Here is a 13269-nt window from a genome sequence, read left to right on the forward strand (position 1 = left end):
CCTCTCTGCCACATCCGGGCATTTCAGTGAGAGGAACACTGGTTGTCCTGATCCTCTTTTCTGAAGCTGCTCATGAGGCTGGAGAGGAACCCAGGGTAGCTGGGAATTCTAAACAAAGCAGGCATCGGGCTTAGCGATGCCCTTCTCACTAGCAAGACGTTTGTCTTTCAGCTGCATCAGCACCACATACATGGTGATTTCACTCACATCATCTATTAATATTCATTTTCTGTTTCAGTTTTTTATGAAAGCGATGCTCACAGAGTTGAATCACATTCATTTAATTGGCACTCACATCTTCAGCTACTGAAATAACTCTCTATTGTTTTAAATTATCTTTTGACCTCGTATGTGTTTCCATCTTTTTCAGAGGCTCTTATGTAAGTGTATATAATGTGCTTCCAGTCTAACTTTCAAATAGCTCATATAAACCTAAAAAAATTATAGTGCATGTTCATATTTTAAAATAATTTATTTCTTTAACTCTTGGCTTTTTAATTTTATTTATTTATTTATTGCCTTTGGAACTCATAATAATGCTTTTATTTTATTACATCCAATTAATTAGCATTCCATCAACTAAGTGCAGGTTATAAATTCCCCTTGTGTTTGACACCTAGCTTGTTTTTCACACTTTTCTCCTAGTAAGGACCTTGTCATAAACATTTCCTTGTGTCTCTGTACAGAGTGGACTTGGTGCAAGACAGATGCTCACCCTCTTTAGGTATCTTCGTGCTGGCAGTCTGTGCTCAAAATAGCTGAATTTGTTTATACAACCTGCTGTGAATGAGGGTTTGGGATTCCCCACATCCTCACTGGCATCTTATTTTTTTTATTTTAAATTTGCAATATCATTTAACAGCTTTCCACCCTCAGTGGCTTCATGCCTTACTCAGAAGTATGCCCACAGGAATCAAAGGTCACTCAGATCCCACATTATCTACCTCTGTTCTCTCTTTCATCTTTCTGGCCCAGGCTCTAACACTCTAAACTTTCTCTTTTTGATTTCTTTACAAAAGGGCTTCTCACTCCCTTCTTGCTCCTTTCTTAAGCTGTTTGCTTTTTGCAAGGCCTGGAAGGCTTCCCATGCACAGACATGCTTGGCTCATTCCACAATTTCTACTTGAAGATCTTATTCCCTTCTCTTTGTCTCTGGTGGAATTTAACATATTTTGATGTCACATTTATCTACTGTCATTTTGAGACCTGTGAATGGCTTATTTGTGTTCTTTGAACATTTGTGTTGGGTTTCCTTTTTTTCTGTCTTCGCTCCTTGCAAAGTTGTCTTCTGGATTACAAATAGCAAAACTTTGTCCTTGCCAATGTCTTTCCACTCTTACATATCATTCTCTCTTTTTACCAGCTGTGATCCTCACTGGCAAAAAAAAGCTTCAAATAATTGCAACCAAATACTTCAAATTTTCTTTTATGAATTGACTTGGAAGGTTTATTTAAGAAGTAGTTTCTCATATGAAGTAAAATAATATTTTATTTTCCAAACTGAAGTTTTTACACTTTTTCTTTTCTAAATTATATTTTAAATCTGTTTGGATTTTTAAAGAAAAGTATGAATTAAGTACTCTACTTAATTTTAAGAACAGAGTTAGCCATATTTCCAATATCACATAAAAAAGTCATCAGTCCTATCTACTCTAATTTTTAAGAGAATTATGTAAATGTCAAGATCTCAGTCATGCATGATTTTAGCTAATATTGCTTGGTAAAATAACTCAATATCTGGTATCACTTCCCTTACAAAGTTTTGGTAAGTTATCTTAGGTAATTTTTATCTCAATTTTCAATTTGAGTTTTGAAATAAGTTAAGCAGTTCCCTAAATTATTGCTGAAATTTTAATTATCTTATATTAATTTGATAGATTCATCCTAGCACACTGCCATCTTTACAATATTGATTTATACAATCCATGATATAGTATAACTTTTTTTTTTTTTTTTTTGAGACAGAGTCTCGCTCTGTCGCCCAGGCTGGAGTGCAGTGGCGTGATCTCGGCTCACTGCAGCCTCTGCCTCCTGAGTTCATGTCATTCTCCTGCCTCAGCCTCCCGAGTAGCTGGGACTACAGGCACCCACCACCACGCCCAGCTAATCTTTTATATTTTTTAATATAGACAGGGTTTCACCATGTTAGCCAGGATGGTCTTGATCTCCTGACCTCGTGATCCGCCCATCTCAGCCTCCCAAAGTGCTGGGATTACAGGCGTGAGCCACCACGCCCAGCCAACATAGTATAACTCTTATAGAGTATTGGTATTTTGTATTTTTTAAATATTGTTTATTATTTTCTCCTATTAACCCCTCATACATTCATTGTCACATCATTTAAATACATTTTGTAATTTTAGTTAATATGCATTATTTGTGTTGTACTTTTGGAATTTAAAAAAAAAAAAAGTTCAGCAGCAAGGCCTCCATTTCATGACCATAATCCCACAGTGTTGCTTTTGTTGGGGCTTCAGGAATCAGTAGTAAAGGGAGAGTGACTGATGAGATAACAGAACTGGTTAAATCTGAGATCCTTTTCCAGTCACTGGAGATACATGTGAGACCCAGGGATGCTGTGCCAGCTCGACGGTGGTCTCCATGTCTTTCTTGCTTTCTGAAGTGGCTGGAATTAGCCTCCCTCTGTCCACACCATTATCTTTCTGAACAGGTTCTGCAACTCCAGGGACAGGATGTGTATTACCCAAACCAGTCTGACAGTTCACCCCAATCACCATGATGGTGTCAGGGGACATGGTGTGAGTGTTCTGGTCAAGTTGTCCTGAAGGCCAGAATTTCTGATCAGTGGGTCAGGGATGGCAGGTCTCGATCATTCTCAGGGGGTTTGTGTCCAAATTGAAATCCTGGGACTGAGGAGGTAATTTGTTCCCATGTGAGTATTCATCCAGGGGCAAGAAACGGTCACGAAGAAAGAATATCTCAAAGAAGTCTAAAAGGGAGATTCCTCTCTTGCCATCTTGAACGAAAAAGTCCCTTTGATACCTTTGACAAAGGTTAACAGGGAGTTTGATCTTTCCATTGAAGTAATGAGCTTAGGGCCTCCCTCAGCCCCCTTGCCCATGAAGGCTTCTTCAGCAGGGTGACTCAGTACCATCCTGTCCATGTCCTAAGGCCAGCCTTGAGCCCTCTCCCCTCACCCAGGCTTCAGTCCCTCCTCCCCACAAACATATGCTGGGTCTAAGCAGTCTCTCCCAGTGACCCTAGCTGGACCCACAGCCATCACACTTCCCACCTCCTTGTTCATCTTCTCTGAGGCATCTGGACTTTTCTTCACAAACTTGGCTCAGATCCTCTGTCTTCCTTGTCCAACCCTCTGATGGCTCCTCTACAACCCTTACTGAGCTCTCCTCTCCTCTCCTCACTAATTGATGATTATTGCATTGATATTATTACTCAAGTGTCTCATCTCTTCCACCAGATGGTATCTGGTCCATGAGGACAGGGACACTTCCCGTCTTGTCCACCCTGTTTCTTGAGCCCCTAGACCTAAACCTGGCACATAGTAGGTGCTAATTGAATAGTGTGGATGGACAGACATCTGGCGTCTGAGGCTCTTTGGTCAGACACAGTGGGTGCTGTGTTCCTGGTGCTGTCCTGATCCATGATGGACTTGGTTCCCAGAGAAGACTGACCCTGGTATTGAGGAACTGATATGATTTGACTCTGTGTCCCCACCCAAATCTCATGCTGAATTATGATATTAAGTGTTGGAGGAGGGGCCTGGTGGGAGATGTTTGCACCATGGGGGTAGATTTCTCCCTTGCTGTACTCATGATTCACTATCATGAGTGAATTCTCATGACTTCTGGTTGTTTAAACGTGTGTAGTATTTCCCCTTCTCTCTCTTTCCTGCTCTGCCATACCAAGATGTACTTCCTGCCCTCGTCCTTCCTCCATGATTGTAAGTTTCCTGAGGCCTCCAAGTCATGCTTCCTGTACAGCCTGCAGAACTGTGAGTCAGTTAAAGACTGTGAGCCTTTCTTCATAAATTACCCAGTCTCAGGTAGTTCTTTATAGCATGTGAGAATGGACTAGTACAGATATTTATTTCAATATATGACAGTATGACAATGTGTTACTGTCAAGGGTTGGATATGAAGGTAGAACTGAGAGAGGACTGGGAAACGTAATTTAGACCATGTTTGCTTCAGTACATCTGATACTCCACATCTTGTCCACCAAACAAAATCACGGTTAAGCAGCTTATTTGGTGAATGGGTTGGGGGCTACACTGGGAAATACCTTCACTGGAAAAACAGCCTGTTTTTGTCTTCCTTCCCCAGTGGCCTACAGTTCTGTGTGAGCATTAATGCTTGTGTGCCAAGATAAGCAGAAATAGTCAGCCTTATCCCCAGACTGGAGCCCAGAAGTGCTCAGTGAAGCCTGTGAGCCAAGGACAGGACCCTAAAGGCCAATGGCTGTTTTCATAGATGAGGAGTTTTAGAGCCATTCCAGGGAACTGCTGATACTCATTGACATGAAAACCACCCCCAGTGCTGGTGGCACTTCCGGTGCAGGAGATAGTGACCCTGTACCCTGGGGACCCTGCCACTGAAGGAGGCTGAGTCAGCACAGACTTGGCCCAGGACCCTGGAAGTGGAAGAGACGCAGAGATGGTGATACTGTTCTAGAGACAAGAAGAGATAGCAGAGTCCCTTGGGCTTCCCAGGGCTCCTCTCCTGGCCCTGTGTCTGGTCACCTGTACAGTGAGGACTATGAGGAGGAGAGAGGACCAGCCCATGGTAGAAATCGGCCTGAGTCCTGCCTTCTGTGCCTACAGCTGTGGCAGAGCTTCCCCTAGTCTTTCTCCTCTCTTTATACTCCTTGAGGAAGAGAGTCCATCTATGCAAGTGAGAACCTCTAAGCTTCTTGATCCCACTCTGTGTTTGGGTCAGGGTCAGGGCCCTGTGCCTTAGGGGATCATGGGAATGAGCAGGAGTGGAGTTGTGATGTCCCAGGGGTTTGGAAGTTCACAGTTGTGAGGCCTTAGCAGATGGGAGGAGACAGAACAGGTGGATGATGCCAGCTCTGAGCACACCCAGACCCTTCAGGAATGAACCTCAAGCACTCTCTGTTGTCCAGTCCCAGACACACTACTGGCTGATATGCTGACCATTCAAGTTTAATATCATCTTGGAAGTCAAATAAATTGTAAGATTTATTTTTCAGAAACAACGTAGTCTAGGTAATTTTGGTAAACATAATATATATTGCAACAAAATAATTGAAGCTCTCTGAGTCCAGTTTCAAATATGATAGAGATCTCAAGTATGACACTGAAGGAGAAAATATAATTGACTAATATCCTATGGCTCTTGGTTTTTATTTATGTGGAACAGAATGCAGTGGAGAAACCCTGTGAGCAGTCTCTGCAGTGACTCAGTCTGATAAGAGGGCAGAATCCACTGAGTACATGTTGTCCCTCCATTCTGTGCCTCCCATAATGCATTGTGCCGCACCAGCCTATTGTGGCTCTCAACAGGGACTCATGAATTCAATACAATGTCTTCTGTCTGCATTGGGTGAAAAACTTGTACGTTTGTCTATAGAGTGGGACATTGGATCATTGAATTTCACAGCCAGGTAGGGGAGCTGGAGTAAATTATTCTTACTCTCAATAGACACACTTCAGTCTCCTCAGATTCTGTTTTTTTTGTGTTTGTTTGTTTTGGTATTGAGATGGCATTACTTTTATCTCACACTCATGAGAATGAAAAAAATAACAAACATGATTTATTTAAAATGTAAATTATTTTTCCTGTGTCCAGCTAGGGTACTGTCAGGCTGGATAATACACCATTTTTTTTGTTGTTGAAAGAAAGTAAGGAAGACCTTCTGTTCTGCATTGTTCCATCACCACTAATATCATTGTGAAGAGGTCACCAGGGGACAATGTGAAACTTCTGAGGTCAGCAAGGCCTGAAGCAAACTCAGATGGTTCCTATTTCAGCAAAGCTGGGCTCTTGCTTACAGGCCAGTGCACATGGTAGAGCAGGTGCTTCCTCCCAAGGGGCAAACTCAGAACTCACAGCCACCCTACACCTCCCCTTTAGAGAGGAGCTGTTCTCTGGGGTGAAGACTCAGAAATGTGTGCCTATGATAGTGGTAAAAGGAATCAGGTCTGAATAATGGACCAGACAAGCACTGACCCTTTACCAAAAAATTTGAGGGAGATAAAAAGAACATTGCCATATCCAGCCTCAGCTTGAAGACCCAGGGGTTCCTGCAACATCCACACCATGGCTTGGACGCCTCCTTTCCTCCTACTCTACCCTCCTCTCTCTCTCACAGCTCAGGTTCATGGAGATCTGGGTGGGGCTGGGCTGATGAGGGACCAGGAGGCCACTCAGGGGTGGGTGTTCTAGGCTGACCAGTCTCTAAGGGAAGAAGGTGCATCACCAAGTACATCTGCCCCTTGAGCCTCAGTAGGCTCATCTAGAAAAGGGGGTTTTCTCTCAGCGGAGCCCATCTAGATGGGTGGGGGCTCAGTGGGGTGAAACCTCACCCCTGGATGGCACAAAAGGGCAACATGGAGAGACACGCCTGAGAGATGGTAGAACCATCTCCGACCATCTGGCCCTCAACTCATCACCTTGCAGATGCTGCCTGTTGGCCAGGCTTGGATTCGCCCTGGTTAATCATTTTCCTTCTTCTCCGCCTTGAATAAACAGGGGTTCCCCAGGCTGAGCAGAGCCTCACAAACAGGATGAGGCTATTAATGTGCCTTCCCTGCCCATGGGTGCTCTCCCTGATAGGTTCCCCTTCAGTTCTCAGGCTGAGGGCAGAGAGAGGAGCAGGTTCACAGCTGACTCTTCCAGTTCAGCCCAATCCTGAGTCCAGTACAATGTGGCCAGTGTGGTGAGAGGCAGGTCTTCAATTGTCAAACAGTTATTGAGCACCTACCTTCTGCTGGGCCCAGAGTTCAGTGTTGGGAAGGCCATGATGATCTAGACAGCCTCATCCCTGCTTCATGCTGACCCTAATGGGAGCACAAGGATGGAAGGGCACAGGGGGCCTCCCTTCCTCCCTTCTACCATTGGGGGTAAGGAGGCCAGAGAAGCCTCTGCTGCACTCAGGGTTCTGATGCAGGATGACCTGGTGGGATCATAGAGGAAGAGGGAACAGGGTGTGACATGAGAACTGAGGAAGTATCAGCATGTCCTCAAGCTTCCTGGGATTCAGGTGGAGATGTAGAGAAATTCACAAAGTGGATATGGAGGGAGAAATACAGAGCTGAATAACAGAATCCAGGAGAACAGAATTCCCAGGAATAGAGGGATCGTGATTCAGAAAGAGAGTCCCTGGCAGGGCAAGCACCTCAGAAATCCAGTAACATGCAATGTGGTTCCCGGGGCCAGGAGCTTACTCACTGGCAGGGCCTGATCTGTTAAGGCTGCTGGAAAGGAAGGCAGGGAGAAGCCATGTGTCAGCAGAGAGAAGCATGCAGAAGGTTGAGAACATGGGCAGAAGGAGAGTAGATTCCACCTGAGGACAGCCAGGATGGGAGGCATTAGACGGGAGTGTCCCAAATCTATAGATACTTTGCTAGATAATTTATATAAATGGGATCCTGTCACTTTGTAGATTTTGTCTTACAGGAGAAGATAAATTCAGAGCTTAGAGTTCTATTATTATTTTTTAGGACAGTGTTTCTCTAACACAGGAAATTATCCTCACAGGTCCTGCCCTGGTGGAATAGAAGCTCAGTGTGTTTTAAAGTGTTCTTTAAAATTATTTACCATTTTACTGGTCTTTTCAGAAATATGAATTGATCAAAATTTTTGACATGTTCATCTTACATTTTTGAAAGTAATATATCATCTTTTTTATAATCATACTCTAACCCTTTTGAGGTTATTCATTGAGAAAACCAAGAAAATGTAGTACCTACTGTATTTACACTGTTGTTTCTATGGAGTCAACTCTTGAATCTCTGGAATTTATTTTCTTGGATCATAGAGTAGTTCCTACGAGGAATTAAAACTTTTCCTTGTTCACCCTGTATTTTCTAGAAGATATCTCTCGTCTGTTCCTTTCTTTGTGACAATGGGCTGTAGATAAATGCTTTTCTTTTTTATTCGTGAAGGAGGTAAAATAGATAAATGTTTGGCATCATCTGGTTAGTGGAAAATAAGCCATAAGAGGGAATGAGAACTGAAAAGAAGGTGCAGAATTTGGGGAAAGAAGTGGCTGTAGTCCTGAACATAACTTGACATTACTGGGTAGAGACAAAATATTCTAGAGAGACACTGAGAAGGAGAGTCTAAGGTTTGACGGCAAAAAAAGGAAAATTCAATTAGAGCTTTCAGAGCTAGATTGGTGTCCTGAAAGGACAGAGACAGAGCTGAATTAAACAGGCTGACACTGATCCCAGACCACTGGGACAAGAGCGCCGTGAAAAGTAGACTCTCAGCAATGACACAGGTGTCCTGGAAAGCAGTAGCTAAGGGAGGGGAGCAGAAGGAGGCCCCACTTGGAGTGTGTGGACATTGGGAAAGGTGCAGGTGCTGGGCCCTCAGGCTGCTTCTCGCCTGAGGGAGGGACAGGTGGAGGACAGGTGCACAGGTGGTGGTGGGCAGTGGCCACTCCTGGGGCTTCCTGAACTCCTTGCCTTTCTTACCCGCTCTGGGACAAGGAGGCCATCATGGGGATGTGTATCTGCTCCCTCCCTCTCCTGAGACTACCTGTATCTCAGGTCAGTGCTTGCATGGCAATAGTGTGTCTGTCTAAAATTGGTCTGGGGGAAGAATATCAGCAACATTAGGGAGCTTGAGCTGCAACTTTGTGAGCCAAAAATTACCTGGCTTGTGATCCTATTCACGTCCCAGCATCTATAGGACAAACCCAACATCATCTAAGGATGGGAGTGGATGACAGAGTGATGCACATTGTGGGATCACGTGGGCAAACTTCCTTTTTTTCCTGTTGTCTGGACCCAAAGTCTCCCAGCCATGAGGTGAGCATGTGACTGACCCCAGCTGCAACTACAGGGATCTGCATTGTGCTGTCCAAACCCATCAGACAACCCGCTGGTCAACATGATGCTGTCAGGGAGGATGGTATGAGTGATCTGCTCTAGTTTTCTCAAAGGCAGAATTCCTGGTGGGTTGGTCAGAGTGCATTCCCTCACTCTGGAGCATCTGTGTGTGAATGTGATACCTGAGACTGAACAGTATCTTGTTTGCGCGTGGGAATTTAGCCTAGGGACAGGACAGGGCATGGAGAAGAGACACCTCAAATAAAACTCACAGTGGGACTCCTCCCTTGCCATTTGGAGAGAAAAGGGTCCTGTGACCACTTTGAAAGAGGCTGGGAGGCTGTTGTCGAAGTTTCCATCATGGGGATGAGCTCAGGACCTCCCCCAGCCTCCTTGCTCATGGAGGCCCCCTCAGTAGGGGGTTCGCATCCACCCCATCCAGTTTTCAAGGCTATTCCTGAGCCCTCTCTCCTCACCCAGGCTTCAGTTCCTCCTCTCACAAACACAGGCTAGGCCTGACCTCTCCCTCCAATGACCCCAGCTGGCCCCATGGCCCTCACACTTCCTGCTTCCCTGTTCATCTTCTCTGAGGCATCTGAACTTTTCTTCATAAACTTGAGTCAGATCCTGTGTCTTCCTTACCCGACCTTCCGATGGCTCCTCAACGCCCAACTGAGCTCTCCTCTCCTCACTAGGTGGTGACATCATATTGTTGCATTGACATTTTTACTTGATTGCCTTATCTCTTCCACCACTCGGTGTCAGCTCCATGAGGACAGGGTCCCTTCCTCTCTTCTTCATCATGTGCCTTGAACCCCTGGATGTGAGCCTGACGCATAGTAGGTTCTCAGTGAATGGGGTGGACAAACAGACCTTTGGGAGTCGACTATCCTGAGTGAGACATGATGACCCTGGTCCTATTTTGATCCATTATGGACTTGGTTTCCAGGACAGCCTGATCTTGGTATGGAGGAATTTCTCTTAATATGAGACAATACAACAATATGTTACTGCCAAGGGTTGGATGTGAGGGTGGAATTGAGAGGACAAGAACACACTCTCCACACTGTGTTCACTGGAGTGAGCTGTAAAATCTAAATTTTTACTAAACAAATGAAAACCAAAGTTAATCAGCTGACTTGCCCAAGAAGCGGGGGCTGCACAGAGAAGCCCCATTGCTGGATGGGCAGCAGGTCTTTCTCCCACCTCCCCACTGGCCTGCAGCACTGCCTCGGCCTTGGTGCTTGTGTCCCAGGCTGAGCATAAAAATCAGCCTTTTCCTCTACCTGGAGTCCAGAGATACTCAGAGAGGCCATGTTCTCCAAACGGGAGCCTCAGAATTGGGCCTATGCCCCTAAGGGACAATGACTGCTTTTATATATGTGGAGCTTGGGGTCACTCAAAGGGATGTTTGTACCAGAGCACATGCCCGTGCCCAGCATTTCTGCTGCTTCTAGTGCAGGAGCTGGTACCCATCTGCCCCACAGATGCAGGCACTGCAGGTGGCTGGGTGAGCACAGGCTGGGCTCAGGACCCTGGACATTAGGACAGACACAGGGTGAGAGGTGGGTCAGGGAAAGAGACACATGTATAATCCCTGGTCTTTTGATCACCAGCCCTGACATTGAGCCGTAGCCAGCTGTGCAGTGAAGGAGAAGGGGGGAGAGGCCACAGTGGAGACCCACACACGGCTCTACACCCTGAGGATCATCAGCTGGGCCTGGGCTCTCCAAGTGCCTTGTACCCCTCCAGCAGCTCAGGCTGAGGAGGGCATCCTTCATACCAACCAGCCTCCTCCTCTGGGCTGTCCAAGCCCCCTCCTGGACCATGACTTTGACCCCTCCCTGAAAAGCTGACACAGGAAGAAGGTGGTCCTGACTGATGCTGTTTTGTGGCTCCCTGGGGGTCTACAAGGACACAGCTGCTGCTCTTGTGAGCAGCGGGGAGAGGGCTCCAGCCCACGGCCAGGGGGTGGCTCTCATATGGGGTCTCCAGCACAAGCTTTAGGGATAGACCCCAGAACAGCCTGCTGCTTGAGGTCCACATGCACCCATGTATCCTATCTCCTCCACTGCTCACTTAGTCATCCCTGAGAAGGATGGAGATGGGCAGTGCTTAGGCCATAACACACCTTAGTCTCACATCTCCACAGACCCTCCTTCCTGGATGTACTTGCTCAGCTCACTGTGAGGTTTACAGGGCAGTTCTGGGAGGCTGGGCTCCCTGAGGAGCCTCCGCTAGCGGACATCATAGCAGGAAGCCCAATGGGGACAGGGCAGTGCCTCCCTCCAGGACACCGGGAGCTGCTCCCTCTTTCTTCTCCCTGGGGTGTCTAAAGACTGCACCCAACTGCCTTGCTTCTCTCTGGGCCTATTTCTTCTTCTCAGCCCCTCAAGAAATTCGACTGCAGAAAAGGAAAAGATTAAAAAATAAATTTAAAAATATTTGCCAGCACCAGGCATAAATTCTAGGGCAATGTGACACCGAGTGAACTTTGAGAGGAGAGAGGGGAGCCCTAGGTAGGCTTCTGATTCCTCAGTCTCCCTCCTCACGTGGGCACTGAGAGGCAATTAACATCTTTCAAGGGGCAGGGTCAGCACTCTCTAAATCTGTCCTGAATACACGGAAAGATGACTCTTTCAGGATTTGGAAACAATTTCTAAGGCTCATTTTTCTTCTGTCAAGGGAAAATGGTTAGTTCCACAGGCACTAAATTCTGCACATTTGGAAAATTAGGCAATCTCTCATAGTCATCATGAGATTTTGTTTCTCTTTTAGTTTTCCTGAGACTTCAGAAAACTGAATGAAAATTGAGAGTAGAAACATTTCAAACCAGAAGGTGCTTCCAAGTGGAGTGTGTACATATAAAACATATTTGAAAATTTAAAACTTGTCATATAACAAGACCCTGAGCAGGCTGAGGTTTCTGTCCCACTTTCTCATCTGCCTGCGTCACTGTGTGAATGCCACCCTCCCAGGTCTGACAGTAATAATCAGCCTCATCCTCAGACTGGAGGTTGGAGATGGTGAGGTAGCGCTCAGCCCCGGAGCTGGAGCCTGAGAAGCGATCAGGAATCCCGTCCCCCTTGCTATGGCTGCCATCACTGTTAAGCTTCATCAAGTACCGAGGGGCCTTCTCTGGCTGCTGCTGATGCCATGCGATGGTGTAGCTGCTGTGCCCACTGCTCAGAGTGCAGGTGAGCTTGACCGAGGCTCCCAGGGAGGCAGAGGCAGAGGGCGACTGAGTCAGCACAGGCTGGGAGACACACCCTGAAAACACAGACACCCATTATGGGCTGGAGTCAGGAAAAGAGGGAAGGACATTCCTGGCATAAGTTTGGGAGGTGGTATCAGTGAGCTGGAGGTCAGGGTGCTGAGGGCCATCCTGACCTGTGCAGTGGAGGAGGAGGGTGGAGAGGAGGAGTGGGATCCAGGCCATGGTGCAGACTCCCCAGAGCTCTGCTAAGGCTGACAGATGCAGGTATTTCTTACCCACCCTGTAGTCCCAAAGGAGGAAGGGGGGCCCTTCATGCAAATGTGCTCCTCTTCCTCTGCCCAACCAAATCACTCCCTGTGCCAGAGTGTCAGTCCCAGTGGTGGGGTGACATTTCTGGGAGGGGTTACTGGGCTGGGCCTGGCCTGAGGCTCTCCAAGGGCCCAGAGAGGGCCCAGCTGCTGGCCCAGTGAACCCTGCGTGGAGACCAAGTTCAAGTGTCTGGTTTCCCAGCTGACAACCCCACAGAGTCCTCCGCAGCAGACCAACAGCACCCCCTTCTGCCTAGGCCCAGGTCCATCGTGTCTGTAACCAGATGCCAGGGGGTCCCGACAGAGGCCTCTGCCCTGACCAGGGCCTTGATCACTGCCTGGTCTCTGTCCAAGGGCAAAATGAGACCCCTCGTCAGGGTAGCCTCCTATTTTATTTCAGATTTTAGTTTTCTATTTAGCCCTCTTCAGTGGGAACAGGACACACAGTACACCCCACTTTGTAAGAAGTCCTCAGGAGAAAGGTGTCTCTCATACACATTGTATTTGGGAGCTATAATGGGATAATTTACGTTGATGGGAACAGAATGTCTCCATCCTGCAGTAATGGAGATGTTGTGAGAATGGATTAGACTGTTGGCTACGTGAGCATCTGCATTTGTAAAAACACATCAAACTGTATAATTAAAACCTGTTAATTTTTCTTTACATAAATTATCTTTCTATATAATAAACAGAAAAAATAAAGGAAAATGGCTACTTGGAATAGAAGTTTCTGCACTCTGACT

The 13269-nt window shown here is 46.4% G+C and overlaps 1 gene segment (V, D, J or C); it reads right to left on the reverse strand.

Annotated features, from left to right (window-relative positions):
- Window positions 1-4366: 4366 nt before the first annotated feature.
- LOC108536054 (Ig lambda chain V-II region MGC-like) lies at window positions 4367-12480 on the reverse strand. The segment is given in 4 exon segments: window positions 4367-4532; window positions 10050-10055; window positions 11959-12268; window positions 12389-12480. Coding segments are annotated over 4 exon segments (531 nt in total).
- Window positions 12481-13269: the final 789 nt, after the last annotated feature.

The sequence above is a fragment of the Rhinopithecus bieti genome, unplaced genomic scaffold, assembly GCF_001698545.2.
Source record: "Rhinopithecus bieti isolate Rb0 unplaced genomic scaffold, ASM169854v2 scaffold_13317, whole genome shotgun sequence".
NCBI lineage: Eukaryota > Metazoa > Chordata > Mammalia > Primates > Cercopithecidae > Rhinopithecus > Rhinopithecus bieti.